The 15407-nt window shown below is 44.6% G+C and overlaps 1 protein-coding gene across 9 annotated transcripts in view; it reads right to left on the bottom strand.

Moving 5' to 3' along the window:
• CATSPERT (catsper channel auxiliary subunit tau) overlaps positions 1 to 15407 on the bottom strand; it is a 46855-nt gene that overhangs the window by 10813 nt on the left and 20635 nt on the right. For 8 of the 9 annotated variants that reach the window (XR_012802661.1, XM_075608634.1, XM_075608628.1 and 5 more), the window contains 6 exons: positions 15240 to 15354; positions 14712 to 14766; positions 11466 to 11512; positions 9163 to 9486; positions 4415 to 4747; positions 465 to 1550 (listed from right to left, as the gene is read on the bottom strand). Coding sequence is in view for 8 of the 9 variants with exons in the window: in XM_075608634.1 (XP_075464749.1) it covers positions 465 to 1550; positions 4415 to 4747; positions 9163 to 9486; positions 11466 to 11512; positions 14712 to 14766; positions 15240 to 15354 (1960 nt within the window). In the remaining variant the exon portion in view is untranslated. The remainder of the gene's footprint in view (positions 1 to 464; positions 1551 to 4414; positions 4748 to 9162; positions 9487 to 11465; positions 11513 to 14711; positions 14767 to 15239; positions 15355 to 15407) is intronic. The other variant, XM_075608635.1, reaches the window with a different exon arrangement.

Genomic DNA, 15407 nt, shown 5'->3' with positions numbered 1-15407 from the left:
GGAAATATATATATATATATATTTTTAAAAAGGCGGCACAGGAAAGGTTTCCCGCACTAAATATGCACCAGCATGTTACCATTTCCCACCAACTATTTCCTGTGTTCCAAAGTCCCTGTGTTCCAAAGTCGGCACGCATATGTAGGTACGTCGGCATGCATGTGCAACATTTAGAAATAGCATCTATGGTGGTGTGGGATATGCGCAGCTAAGTCATGACGCCATTTTAAAATGTTCCGACCATGCACGCCGACCTGACTTACGCACGCATGCATATCATTTTTTAATGCCTTTGTCCTGCTTCCCCGACACCTCACTTGCCTGCAGTGAGGTGTCCCGATGGTGAGGCGCGTGGCGGAAAAGCACTGGTTTGGCCAAAAGTCCTACACCGCAAGAGTGTCTAAATTGAAACTACTACATCATGGAAAATAAAACAAAAGTCGATATATTACACAACAACTTACTATAGAGCTAGCTATAGAGTTATTTGTTCCTTTTTTTTCACGCTGCAGTTTTACAGCCTGCTGCTGGACCCATGATTCTGGCAGCTTTTTTGCAGATTCATTCATCACTTTGTGGCTTCCAAGATAAAAAAGGTTGTTTAGCCTTCTGTCACATGTCTCTTCTATCCCTTCTTTCTTCCTCTGGCACTGCTCTTCCAAAATTGAATTATGCTGTTCTCCAAATTCAACAACAGCTCTGTCTTTCAGTTTTTCTTTTGGTGAAAGTCTAACTGAACTGGATGTTTTCCTCAAAACTTCTTTCACCATCTCTGAACAAATATTTTCACACTGCTCTTCCATTTGTGGTACTGCCTGTCCTAGAGTGGGACACATTTTGTGAATCTTAACGCCTTGCTTTTTTCCCTTTTTCTCTTCATTAACAATTTTTTGTAACTGTGGTTCTTTCTCAGATGTTGAAAAAGTGGAAAGCACAGGAGCTTTAGATGATTCGAGTTTACGGAGACAATCCCTATTTTCCAGAGGAACTTTTAATTTCTTAATGGAAGAAGTTAGTTTCTCAGATGTCGGCTCTCTCCAGTTTTCAATAGAAAATGTCCTTGGCGTTTCTTCCACTTGGGAGACATCTGATTCATTGCATTCCAGTATTTTTTCAAGATGGGCCAGAGATTCTTTACAAGCTTGAGAACTATCCATTTTTTCAAGAAACATATGACAGGAGAAATTCTCAAAATGAACCATAGGCTCAACTGGTTGTGAAAGTTGAGTGATTGACATACTTGGATGATCTCTACCAGCTCGGGGTTCTGTAATGTCCCCATATAAATGTGTATTGGTTATTTTAGGTAGTAGTTGGATATTTGTTTTAGACATTTCTCTACTTGTGAGTGCTGTTTGTGGAAACTTCAAATCACAAAGTGCATGTACACTTTTATAGGCCTCTATACCAGTAGTATTTATTGGGACTTCTGAACATTGAATTATTGGCACACTATGAACCACTTCCACAACCCTGCTGACATCTTGGTTTAATGTGTACTTGTTTTCTGAAGCTGGCGGTTTTTCAGCAATCCTTACAGGAACAGGTTTCTGTAGTACAAACAAAAACACAATTATATTTTGTGATGTGCATAGTTGAGAAGACTAATTTGTACTGTGCTATGTGACAAACTCATAAGTGTCCGTATAAGAAATAATAAGGAGCAAAGTGTATGACTGTAATAATAATAATAAAGAGATGTACGTACAATCGTGTGAAACTGAATGAAACTTCTTTAAACAATGACAGCTGTGATTGTTTAGTAAAGCCATCTGAAAAAAGTATACCAGAGCTACATTTCTGGAAATCTGGTTAATATCCACCTTTTAAAGCGGCAAAGCAAGCCGGTGAATGTTTTTGCAATTTTATAGAATTGAAGCACGGGGTCTCCAGAACTGAACCCCATTCATTTGAGCTCTGGGGACCCCCTGCTTCCGGAGATACATACCTTCGAAGTAGCTGCTCTTCTCAGCTGCCAGGGATCACGTAATGGCCGCTGTTTAAAGATCTCACGCCCTTGCATGCCAATAGGAAGCTGTAACATCAACAGTGCAGCTTCTTATTGGCCTATGTGATGCTGGAGCTTTAAACTTTAAAGCCCAGCTTGCTCAGCCGGAGTGGCTACCGGCACCTACTTCGGAGGGGTCCCCAAGGCTGAAATGAATAGGGTTCAGCTCCTGAGACCCCCTGCTTAAATCCTGTATTTAAAAAAAAATGTTTAAAATATTTGCAAAAACATGAGCCGGCTTGTATTTCTCCTCTAAAAGTTAATGGTTATGTTTACTAAGGAGTTTAATACAAACAGACACCTTCCCGCACTGGAAGACACCTTGCAACCCATTTAAGTCAATTGGCTGTAAGGCGTCTTCCAATTTAGACAGGGCTACTTATTTTATAAACCTGAATGTAGATCGCCAGAATAGGACAGTAGCAGTATTATTTCCCTATACAGCAAAGACTGTGTACGTAGCACTGTACATATTTTGCAGGCACGAGTCCCCGCCCTATTGAGTTGCAATCTAATTTTTGGTGCCTCAGGCACAGGGAGATTATGACTTGCTAAAGGTCACAAGGAGGGATAACACTGGGATTCACCAGCTTTAAAAGCAGTAATATTACCAGAGTTTCTCCGTCAGCTGCCACTTGGACATCCTTCCTAACTCCTCCAGTTACACTTACAGCCCCACCTGATATAGTTGTGCAATTTCCTGGCACCTTCAGGATTATACAAATGGGTGCCTGTGACATCATACCAGACACCATGAAAGAAAAATGGCTCTGATGTGCAACATACTGTATACTGACTGACACCCGTTCCCTACTTTTGTTCCAGGGCTTTATTATTCCAGGTCTCCTGCGCAGGGGAACTCCAGCCAACAAGAACGGAACAATCTCGTGTGAAGATTGAGATAATGTGTGTGGCTCAGGCTATATGAAGACAGACTATCATCACCTCCATTTTGGCGCAGTAGCCATTTTGAGTGTTTGAATGTATGTATATTTGTGTATGATCTGTGAATGATTGATATCCTGCAGAGTATCGCTCCTAGATGTAACTCGCCCTTGTATAATTCCTAAGAGTCATGAAAGAAATTGAAATTGCATTCGTAAGAGGTTTTTCCTGCTTTAGACATTTCTGCTGACCTTAGGTTCTGTTATCTGACAGATATAGTACACACAGAGGGCTAAATAGGGTTACTCCTTAAAGTCAGAAGGTTAAGGGGCCCACATTATGGTAATATATAGGATAAGAATATAACATGTGAAGCATATTTATGTATTAATAAATGTAGCCATGTTTAAAAAATGGTATACAGTTCTCTCTCATGCTGGCAGTAAGCCTGGTAAATATGCAGGATTGCCAGCATCAATCATGGAGGTTTGCCCTCACATCCTGGTGAGGTGTCATATGTACATCAGGGGAGTGGTAACACACCTTGTGTCCATTGTTAGTGACACAGGAGGTGGAGCTATTCCCTTTGTTATATAAGACACAGCACTGCCCAAAGTTAGGTGTTAATCTGTATGGTTCAAGTTCAAGAGAGTGGTTCTATGGTGAGCAGTAAAGCTGACAGGCCAGAGAGTGCCTACACTGTGTTCAGGGACCTGGCACAGGTGGTGATCTCCCTGAGGGGAGAGGTGATCCAACTCCATTGGGAGGGCAGATTCTTCTGAAGGAGAGTGCTGTAAAAGAATGAGCGGCTGAGCTGACTGCTGCGAGGGGCAGTTGCCTGAACCATCAATAAAGATGCCCTTATTCACAAGAACCCTCGTGTGTGAGTGTGAAGTTACTCCACAGAGGAAGGCACCACGGAGGAGGTCCTCATCAGAACCATCTCCTTGCGGACGCAGAGATCCTGATGAGGTGGAGGCGCTGAACTGTATGTAGGTAGGACTCAATCACACTACCTCAGCTGCCTGTCTGGCTGACATTCCCCATACCAACATCATGCGGGAGACTCAGGAGTCCTGTAGCCAACAGGTGCACCACCAGACACGTCCATGTAATGGGGACTGGTTAGACCACAGGGGCTAATGTGAGATTGGGTGGGACCGACCGGTCCAGAAAAACCGTTACATAAGCATTTTTGTATAAGTCATCATATTGTTATTTATCTCTAAGCCAGCCCCCTTAAGGGGCGTATTACTCATTTTGAAATGTATAAGAATGTGATACCAAGCAATATGTTTTCAGAGGCATGAGTTCATTCTTGAATTCTCTCTCACTTGTACCTCGGTGCAGATAAACTCACTTTGATACTTTGAACCCTTGACTCATTGATTTTATTTCTACGCTTTCACACTCGCTTCAGTGGGTCTTCAATTCTATTTAGTGCAATTAAAACAAAGGTAGTGTAACCATTACACTAACCATTTCTGCAACACTGATAATTTTTCAAATAAAATGACTTACATATAGTGCTTCAGCAACTGTTTCCATGTAGCCAGACCTTGTTTGCTTCACAGGTTGAACGGATCCTTCCTTCTGCTCAGATTCCTTTAAGAGTTTACCTACAATTAAACTATCATGTTCTGGCTTTGTTTGGTCTTCAGGACAAAGAGTAAAATCTTGAACAAGAATTTTTGGTGCTGTACGCTTTCCCTGATATGTCTTCATTTCTGCGGAGGTAACAGGTGCATGTAATATTTCAGTGGCATTTGAAATGTTCTCAGTCTTCTGAGCTGTTTTTTCATCACTTTGCTCACTCGGCAACACCGTTTCTGCAATTTTCAAAATCGTTTCCACCTTTTATACATAAAGTAAAGCACAGCTTTAATAAGCATTATTTTGCAAATACGGTTCTAATCAACACAATCACAAATGTATCCTTTTTAATACTATAGTACACCACACCAGAGGCCAAGCTAAAGCCCGGAGGCCCGTGCTCTTGGGGGGGCCCATGCTCTTGGGGGGTCCGCTCTCCCCCCCCCCCCTTTGTCGGCGGCCCATCTGTCTCTCTTCAGATAGAGACAGGCTTGAGCAGATAGGAGGAGAGCGGAAGATGTCGGCTGCGCAGTGCGGAGCTGATCACAGAACAGCTGTAGACAGTAGGAGGGAGGGAGGAGAGCGGTCTGGCTGCTTAACCACTTTCGGGCAGCAGGTGGCGCTGCAGAGCTCTCCAAAGCTGCTCCTCTCTACATCTCCCGGTTCTGTGTATCTGTGTTGGTAAGTGTGTGTATTTGTAATGCATGTGTGTTTCTTGCATTATGTGCATGTATATGTTGTATATTTAGTGATTTTTTTTAGAGAGTATAGAGAGGATGGGGGGGAAGAGAGGGGAGAGAGGATGGGGGGGAAGCGAGGGGGGGGGGAGGATGGGGGGGAAGAGGATGGGGGGGAAGAGGATGGGGGGGAAGGGAGGGGAGAGAGAGGATGGGGGGGAAGAGAGGGGAGAGAGAGGATGGGGGGAAGGGAGGGGAGAGAGGATGGGGGGGGAAGGGAGGAGAGAGAGGATGGGGGGAAGAGGGGAGAGAGGAGGGGGAAGAAGGAAGAGAGGAGGGGGACGAGGGAAGAGAGGAGGGGGAGAGGGAAGAGAGGAGGGGGGAGAGGGAAGAGAGGAGGGGGGAGAGGGAAGAGAGGAGGGGGGAGAGGGAAGAGAGGAGGGGGGAGAGGGAAGAGAGGAGGAGAGAGGGAAGAGAGGAGGGGGGAGAGGGAAGAGAGGAGTAGGGGAGAGGGGAGAGAGGAGTGGGGGAGAGGGGAGAGAGGAGTGGGGGAGAGGGGAGAGAGGAATGGGGGAGAGGGGAGAGAGGAATGGGGGAGAGGGAAGAGAGGAGTGGGGGAGAGGGGAGAGAGGAGTGGGGGAGGGAGGAGTGGGGGAGAGGGGAGGGAGGAGAGAGGATGGGGGGGAAGGGAGGGGGGAGAGAGGATGGGGGGGAAGGGAGGGGAGAGAGGATGGGGGGGAAGGGAGGGGAGAGAGGATGGGGGGGAAGGGAGGGGAGAGAGGATGGGGGGAAGGGAGGGGAGAGAGGATGGGGGAAGGGAGGGGGAAGAGGGAAGAGAGGAGGGGGGAGAGGGAAGAGAGGAGGGGGGAGAGGGAAGAGAGGAGGTGGGAAAGGGAAGAGAGGAGGGGGAGAGGGAAGAGAGGAGGGGGAGATGGAAGAGAGAAGGGGGAGAGGGAAGAAAGAAGGGGGGAGAGGGAAGAGAGGAGTGGGGGAGAGGGAAGAGAGGAGGAGGGAGAGGGAAGAGAGGAGGGAGAGGGAAGAGAGGAGTGGGGGAGAGGGAAGAGAGGAGTGGGGGAGAGGGAAGAGAGGAGTGGGGGAGAGGGAAGAGAGGAGTGGGGGAGGGAGAAGGAAGAGAAGTGGGGGGGAAGAGAAGAGGGGGGGAAGAGAGGAGGGGGGAGGGAAGAGAGAGGAGGGGGAGGGAAGAGAGAGGAGGGGGGAGGGAAGAGAGAAGGGGGAGGGAAGAGAGGAGGGGGGAGGGAAGAGAGGAGGGGGGGAGGGAAGAGAGAATGCGGGAGGGAAGAGAGAGGAGGGAGGGAAGAGAGAGGAGGGGGGGAGGGAAGAGAGAGGAGGGGGGGAGGGAAGAGAGAGGAGGGGGGAGGGAAGAGAGAGGAGGGGGGAGGGAAGAGATAGAGGGGGGGAGGGAAGAGAGAGGAGGGGGGGAGGGAAGAGAGAGGGGGGGATGGAAGAGAGAGGGGGGGAGGGAAGAGAGAGGGGGGGAGGGAAGAGAGAGGAGGGGGAGGGAAGAGAGAGGAGGGGGAGGGAAGAGAGAGGAGGGGGGAGGGAAGAGAGAGGAGGGGGGAGGGAAGAGAGAGGAGGGGGAGGGAAGAGAGAGGAGGGGGGGAGGGAAGAGAGAGGAGGGGGGAGGGAAGAGAGAGGAGGGGGGAGGGAAGAAAGAGGGGGGGAGGGAAGAGAGAGGAGGGGGGAGGGAAGAGAGAGGAGGGAGGGAAGAGAGAGGAGGGGGGGAGGGAAGAGAGAGGAGGGGGGGAGGGAAGAGAGAGGAGGGGGGGAGGGAAGAGAGAGGAGGGGGGGAGGGAAGAGAGAGGAGGGGGGAGGGAAGAGAGAGGAGGGGGGAGGGAAGAGAGAGGAGGTGGGAGGGAAGAGAGAGGAGGTGGGAGGGAAGAGAGGAGGGGGGGTGACGGTGCTCGTCTCAAGTCAGGAAGTGGACCCGCAGGTCTGAGGTAGGGATTCTAATAAACCGACCAGAGCCCAGGGACAGCATCCTGTAAGATTATCGTACTCGGTAAGCAGGCAGGGGTCAGGGCTGGCGGCTGAGTTGCAGAGGTCAGGGCAGGCAGAAAGCAGTGAGGTCGGGCTCACGGTCCGGGGTCAGCAACAGGGGAATCAAAAAGGGTAAAGCGTGACTGCAAAGATAAAGAAGCTGCAAATGTTAGAACTTTACTCGGCGACTCCCACTAGGAACTGAAGCCTTATATACCAGGCTGCCAGTACCCAAAATGGCCACAGTGAGCAGAAAGCGTAGGTGACTTGGAAAACCCAAACCGCAGCAAAACCTGGCACGGATCGAGCAGAATCCTTACAGAGGGAGAGGGACGAGAGAGATGGGGGGGGGGGAGCTGGAAGAGAGAGGAGATGGGGAGGGGGAGAGATCATGGGGAGGGGGAGAGATCATGAGGAGGGGGAGAGGATGAGGGGTAGAGATGATGAGGGCGAGGGATGGGGAGAGATGAGGAGGGATGATGGGAGAGGATGGGGGAGGGAGAAAACACTGCAGTCAGTATTAATATTAATGGGGCGCTGAATTTTTTTTTGCCTGGGGGCCCGTGAATATCTAACTACTCCACTGGAACACACTAACTATAAGGGAAAGAAGTCCCCACTGAGAGCACTTGGGTCCTCTTGGTTAATAAGGATGTACAGTAGAGTAATGTGGATAAAATTAAAAGGCAACTTGATTATGAGCTGTGCTCAAAAAATAAAATAAAGGGTGGTAAATGCAGCCGCAAATGAACCAACGCATAATAGCCCAAAAAGAACCTAATGTATAGCAAGCGAATGTATTAAAATATTGCTGCAGATCTAGTCACACAACAGAAGTCAGGATAACTCCCTGGGTAATGTATCAACATCAGTGGTATGTTGATGTTGCGACTGCTGAACTCTCTGCTGGGGATGTTTCATGTAGTCAGTTTTACCAATGTTTCAATTTTGTTGCAAGACAATCAGTGTGTGGCAGATTCAATAGATGCTACTCCTATGTCAGCGGGCGAAATTTTTGTGAGACTGATGTATAGAAAAATACTAGCCCTCTTGGTGATATCTATAAAGGTATATGTCTGGATTAATATAAGGTGATTTGAAATCCCTTTATAATTGCTACCGCCCTCCGATCTATTCATACACCCTGGTCTATGGGACCGGACCAGAGAGTCCACTGGGGTGGCAGGCAGATCCCTCCTGCTAGGATTAACTGGTCGGTAGGTGATTTGATGAGGTCCGGAGCCCCGTGGGGTCTGTAGAGTCCTCAGTAACGGGCAATATGTATTAGATTAAAGTAGTACCGTGCCGGCTCCAAGTACTGTAGGTGAGCCGCTGTTGGCTAGCGAAAGAGGAGAGTGTGACTCCTAGCAACCTAGTGGTGCTGCCGAAACAGCAGACTAGGTCTGCAGCGGAGGTTTGTTAGCTTGAAGAAAACATATATTCATATATATATAGATAGATATATATATATATATATATATATATATAGATATATTATACTGTTAATATGCAGCGGGGGTACCTTAACTCATAGTGCATATATCAAAGTGGCACCGTGCCAGCCTCAAGTAGATGAGCCGCCGTCAGCTGAGCGAGAATAGGAGAGTATGACTATTGGCAGGGTAATGAGAGCAGCGGACTAGGTCTGCAGCAGAGGTAAGTTAGCTCATAATACGTATATCAGTATATATATAGTAGTATTAGATCAATATTTAAGCTAACCTTGGAACCCCCAAGCAACGGAAAAGTAGAAGGTTAAAAAACAAGGTTAAATCGGGAAGCTCGGTTACTAGCTGCCCTAGCCTCAGACGCTTCACCCGAGTGACATCATAGGTAAGGGACGTCGCCTAATGCCGACGTACGTTTTGCTACAAGCTTTCTCAAGGCAGTCTACACACTATACTCATTTATGTGGATCTTCAATTCAATGTAATGGAATTAAAAGAAAGCTAGATTAACCATTTCTGCAACACTGATAATTTTTCAAATAAAATTACTTACATATAGTGCTTCAGCAACTGTTTCCATGTAGCCAGACATTGTTTGCTTCACAGGTTGAACGGATCCTTCCTTCTGCTCAGATTCCTTTAAGAGTTTACCTACAATTAAACTATCATGTTCTGGCTTTGTTTGGTCTTCAGGACAAAGAGTAAAATCTTGAACAAAAATTTCTGGTGCTGTACGCTTTCCCTGATCTTTCTTCATTTCTCCTGAGGTAACAGGTGCATGTAATATTTCAGTAACATTTGAAATGTTCTCAGTCATCTGAGCTGTTTTTGCATCCCTTTGCAACACCGTTTCTGGGAATGTCAAAATCGTTTCCACCTTTTATACATAGAGTAAAGCACAGCTTTAATAAGCATTATTTTGCAAATACGGTTCTAACCTACACAATCACAAACTTATTCATGTTCAATCCTTTTTAATACTATAGTACACACTATGCCAAGTATATTCATTTATGTGGATATCAATTGAAAAAAAAAAACTGTACAACTGTTTGGGTCAGTAGCTGTATTTAGTGGTGAGAAAAAAGTATTGTATACAAAGAAACATGTAAATACTTAAAAGTGGATAGTTAACTAATTTTTGTAGCGTGCCAATTTAAGTTTTATCAGGAGATCCTGAACATAAACTACAATGCCAAGAATAATGCCGTATTGGCCAGAATATAGTACGGCCTCGCACCTAATAGAACCCTAAAGTTTTGAAGGTGTTCTACATGAAAAATAAAAGGTGTAAGGCTGCGCATATAATACGAGTACCATTTTCGGAAGGACATTTTTAGGGAAAAAACTTAGCACTATATTCGGGCCAATATGGTATATATAGACAAAAAATAAAATAAAAAAAACGACATTTCATTTTACATTTACGAGGATTTATGATGAAATTGAATAAACAACATCTTAGAAAGGAAAATATTTTTTCTGATAAACAACCATTTATGTCCTGGAACTGAAGATTCTGCTTCAGAGAGAGAGAGAGGTAGAAGCAGGATAACAGCGAGTCCCCAAATTACATGCACTCAGTATCCCAGAAAGTGTAATGTAGTAAAGTATAGCTAACAAATTAGCAAGTATAGTATGTTGAGCTGGGTATAGAACAAGAAGTACCCCAAAGGAAATTACCTCGGTTCTGGTGTTCTGGGCGTCATTTGATGCCGCATTGCCATGGCGACGAGTCTCCAGAAGTCTTCTGAGCCAAGGTAAGTGCAGTTTACAAAGGCCTTCGCCGATTCGCCTGCATTTAATTTACCGTATTTCCTCGATTGCAAGACGCCATCAATTGTAAGACGCTCCATCGATTTGGCCCTTACAATCGAGGAAAATTACTTTATCCCTTACCATGTTTCAGGAGAGGTCCCATGTCAGCGGTGGATGAAGAGGGCGGTGGCGGCAGGAGAGGTCCCACGTCTGCAGATGGTTGAAGATGACAGCGTGCGGGAGTGCGGCGGCAGGACAAGTCCCAAGTCTGCAGGTGAATGAAGATAAGACAGCGGGCGTGCAGTGGCAGGAGATCATAATAGCAGAATAGCTGAGCAGGAGCAGAGTTGCACAGGGGAACAGCTTGGAGGTGCACACTGTAACAGCGGACGTTGACCAGTGTCTGACATCCAGTTACAGTGTGCACCTCCCAAGCCGTTCCTTTATGCCGCTCTGCTTCTGCACAGCTCTCGTGCTATTATGATCAAGGAGATAGGTGTGGATATTGGTGGTGTATTAAAAATATGTTTCTATACCCAGCTCAACATACTTGCTAATTTGTTAGCTATACTTTACTACATTACACTTTGTGGGATACTGATTGCATGTAATTTGGGGACTCGCTATTATCCTGCTTCTACCTCTCTCTCTCTCTATGAAGCAGAATCTTCAGTTCCTGTCTACATTTGAGACCTCCCCCACACCCTACTCCATAGGAGTGCTGCCGTTACTCTATCTCATTGGCTCAAACTGAAGAAGTCTGAACATTTTCTATATTAACAATTTTTTCTTACTGGAAATTGAATTTACATTTTCAAGGAAGAAAAAGAAAAAAACCACATCAATTGAATTTATGATACAAAGAAAATACAGGCAGTCCTCGGTTATCCAACAGAATCCTTTCTGGAAGTAGCGTTGGATAGTGAAACCATTGTAAAGTGAGTCCCATGTTAATCAGTGGCGGTTAGCGTCGGATAACGCATTCAGGCGTCGGATAACAGCCCACAGTGTTGCATTGTTAAGCGTCGGATATGCCATCCGTCGTAAAGTGAAACGTTGGACAGCGAGGACCACCTGCATATAGTAGGTAAACAGTACCTTAGCAGAAGACCGGCGTTCTTTGTTTGGCTCAACAGCAGCTTCCTCTGGAATTAAACAAACAAAAACAATTATGCAATATTAGAAGCCCTACAAATCATCTACTCCCTCCTACGCCCCATGACTAATTGGCAATAGCCCTATAAGCTAAATCTGGCTAATAGGTCTTTTGGCCCTTCAAATGCATTACAACAAATACATTTTAAATAAATACATTTTTAAAAAAAAATGTTATCCAATGATTGTCACTGTGGTCTACCTATGCCCTCAATGGGAGACTAGATAGCAATGTTGACTCTGAATAAATACATTTATTACTTATCCCAGCCGGGATGAAGGCCACCCTCATCTTTATGGGGGGGGCAGGGGGATTGTTGCATAATGCATGTATTCATTGCTTCCAAGGGGTTAATACACAGGTCTTGGCTTCATTTTTTGGCTTAGTGCAGGGTATTCACTTTGGCTTTCGATATTGCTACGGAAATATAGGAAGCCAAAGATGTTAAAGCTGCTCTATTTCTATCTGAAACTCATATGCCCTTTTTCCCCTGTACCCAATTTTCCAACTCTATCTGTCCTATGAAATGCCTGTGAATTCACTGTATAACCTCTGTTCTTTTAATGTAACCATGTATTTTTTATAACTCTGCGCCCAGACATACTTGAAAACGAGAGGTATCTCTCAATGTATTACTTCCTGGTAAAACATTTTTATAAATAAATAAATAAATAAATATAAAGTGGCCCACTTCAGAAACCTGGACAGGGTCAAATAATTTTCTACTACCTGGTATAATGTGCTTCAAGCACCCAACGCCAGGTATAGCCATGACCTAAATAAAAATGCTTTAATTCCTGCATTAACTTTAAAGGACTGCTGGGGATATGCATTGAAGTAGTACACACCTCTTTTGCAAATAATTAGTACAAGCATCCATTAAAGTTAACGGCAGGCCGTTAAAGTTAACGACAGGCCATCTTGCCTGTAAAACAGCAGTTAATGCAACGTTAGGGAGCTTTGAAGATCCCTGTTAGCACTTAACGAGACGTTAACATCTCGTTAAGTATTTAATGGACTTCTGAGGATCTAGCCAATTCAATCAAGAATGGTGATGTTTAATAGATTGAATTTTTTAAAAACTTTATGCTAATGAGAGATGGTGGAATTTGACCTCCAAATTGGATTCCTTCTAACAAAATAGAAAGTATCAGACACGAGAGAGCACTAGTCAGTATTTTGTGATTTAAATTTTACTTTAAAGTCTTCTAATGTGTCTTCAGTAAAGTTCTATACAACCTAGCCATGCTTGATAAAGAAAATATACATTATTTTGTTTTATTAAATGTTTTAATTTGTTCAAGAAAGCAATTTTTATAAGCTAGGCTGTGGTGTCTTTCCTATTCATCCGATTTCCTGTTTGTTCAATAAGCCCTTGTGAGTACCGCTTTTGCATGGTGTGAGGCAGTCAAACTTAGTTGTGGGCCCCAGGAGGCACCCACTAGCTAGTTGTTTGTGTGTTATACAACATTACTTTATTGGTGGGGTCCACTGTCTCCATCTATGAGTGACATTCAGGGAGGCAGTGCTGAGTTCCAGCCCGTGTGCTAGCACACATTCTTAGGCCTCGGCCATGGTTATTGCTGGCGGGCGGAGGCGCGCTGAGGCTGAGGGAAAGCGGGTGCTTTCCCTGGCCTTAGACAGCGCGCCGTCCGTGGGCGTGTCGGGGGCGGGCCAGTAACGTCACGGAGCTGGTTCGCCCTCATTGGGCGAACCGCTCACGTGACCGGCCCTGCGCTCCGGCAAGCGGTAAAATTTAAAATTTTCCTAAGACCTACGCTTCCGCGCACTTGCGGAAGCGTAGGCAAGCCCCTACTAAAGCCGCTCTCATTGCGGCTGTAGGGGCTCAGTGCCGAGCGGAAGCGCGCCTCAGCCCGCAAGCACTATCCATGGACGCGGCCTTATGCATATGTTCTGTGCCTAGTTGTTCGCAGCAAGCTACTGCATGAAGAGGGGTAGCAGTGTTTAACCCATTACATTATGGTTATCTACATGATCTTTCTCCCCTACTAGTGGGTCAACCCAGTGGTCTATGAGGCTGTTTGCCCAAGTGGGTGGTTTACCACTGTAAGGGATCAGAATTAGATCTGCAGATTACTACCACGTCACTATATGCAGTGACATTTTTATACCATATACAGCGATTCACATTCCCTTCTTAGGGTTAGGTATTTAAGAGTGTACAACATTCTGACCTGTGCAAGTTACCAATGTCTGCCCCTGGTCTATAGTAGACAGGCACATATAGAAGCAGATGCACACCGCTGGTAGGTGCTGGAGGGGGGTACTTATCTGCCGGTGCGCTGTGTCCAGGGAGGTCCAGACATCCCAGAGGTTCTTGAGCAAAGGAATGGAAGCAGGCACACGGTGTTTCTAAAGGTGCAGTTTATTGTGCCACCAAAGGTCCAACATTTCGGCAATAGATTGCCTTTATCAAGATTGCCCTCTCCTTGATAAAGGCAATCTATTGCCGAAACGTTGGACCTTTGATGGCACAATAAACTGCACCTTTAGAAAGACCGTGTGCCTGCTTCCATTCCTTTGCTATAGTAGACAGGAACACTAATCAGTGCCATTTACACGTGGCATTTGTATCTCTGTACCATTTACACTTGGCACAGGATGGGTAGTATCTCTCGCATCTAATATGTTTTAACTTTTTTGTTTTTCCTTTCTACATTAAACAATTTATTATTGTATTTCATTGGAGGAAGAGTGCTTGTTCACAGGGATTCTCTCTCTTTGTGTGTTTGTTTCCCCTTAGTCCCTAGCACCCCTCCCCTCACACTATGTTTGGTTTGGCATCACATTAGGCTGTGTGGTCTCCATCTCTCCTTTTCACAATTATTAAAAACACAATTTTGATCCCTAATATTACTGTTTTTGTAATTAAGCTATAGAAAACCACCTTTAATGTTCCGATTGGATTTTTTAAATCAATTTAAATATGAAATTCATTCAGTTTTACATCTGAATAACAACTTCATGAACAGACATAAAATACTAAGCTCAAGTACAAATGTGGTAATTGATCATGGAAGGCCAGGTATATTGTTATAAAAAATGATCCCACATATTGTGCTAATAAAATCCCACTGTTCACTAAAATTATAGTCATAACTCAACCATGATGCCAGTAACATTATCGTATAAATTAGTATATAAAACCTGTACAATAGATTACAAACCTGATGGTTTTGAGGACATGCTTAGTTTTTCCACCGCTAATTTGAAGTAAGAGGTCTAAAACACAAACAGAAAAAACTATAGAACTGTACGTTTAGTCATCCTGGAGAAGTGTAGATTTTTCACAGCTGGTAATACCTTTTAATGGATCAATAGATTTCACAGAACCCTTGAAGAATATACTTCATGTTTACTATGAAGGGGTCTCATAAAAAGGTATAACAACATATGACAGATCTACACGATACAAAAATAAAACATAGTTTAAATATATGTAAAAAATTATGCTTAATCGCCTGTCATGGTCTCCAGATACTATAGATTGCTGTTTTTCCCTCAAGGGAAATATTGTTAAAAAAATCAAAAACAATTACAGATTTTCTTTAATCTTCTTATGCAAGGAATATTGGACAAATATAAGCAATTAGATCATTTCACTCCAAAACATAATAAATTATTCAACAAATGAATACTACCTGTTTAATAACACAAAAGAAGCATTAAACAGATGTTGAACGGTATAAACGTACCTTTCGTTGGTCCGTCTCTATCGTTGCTTTTTTTCTAAGAATTTCTTTATCTAAATACTCTGCCTTTTCCTCCCATGTGTTTAGAGTACGGTACTCCTTTTTCATTTGTTCTAATCTGCAAAGAGCACAAAAAGCCTTTCCCAATAACTTATTTTGTTTTTCAACAAA

The sequence above is a fragment of the Ascaphus truei genome, chromosome 7, assembly GCF_040206685.1.
Source record: "Ascaphus truei isolate aAscTru1 chromosome 7, aAscTru1.hap1, whole genome shotgun sequence".
Lineage (NCBI taxonomy): Eukaryota > Metazoa > Chordata > Amphibia > Anura > Ascaphidae > Ascaphus > Ascaphus truei.
Note: the sequence above shows the minus strand (reverse complement) of the source record. Positions and strands in the feature narration are given on the sequence as shown.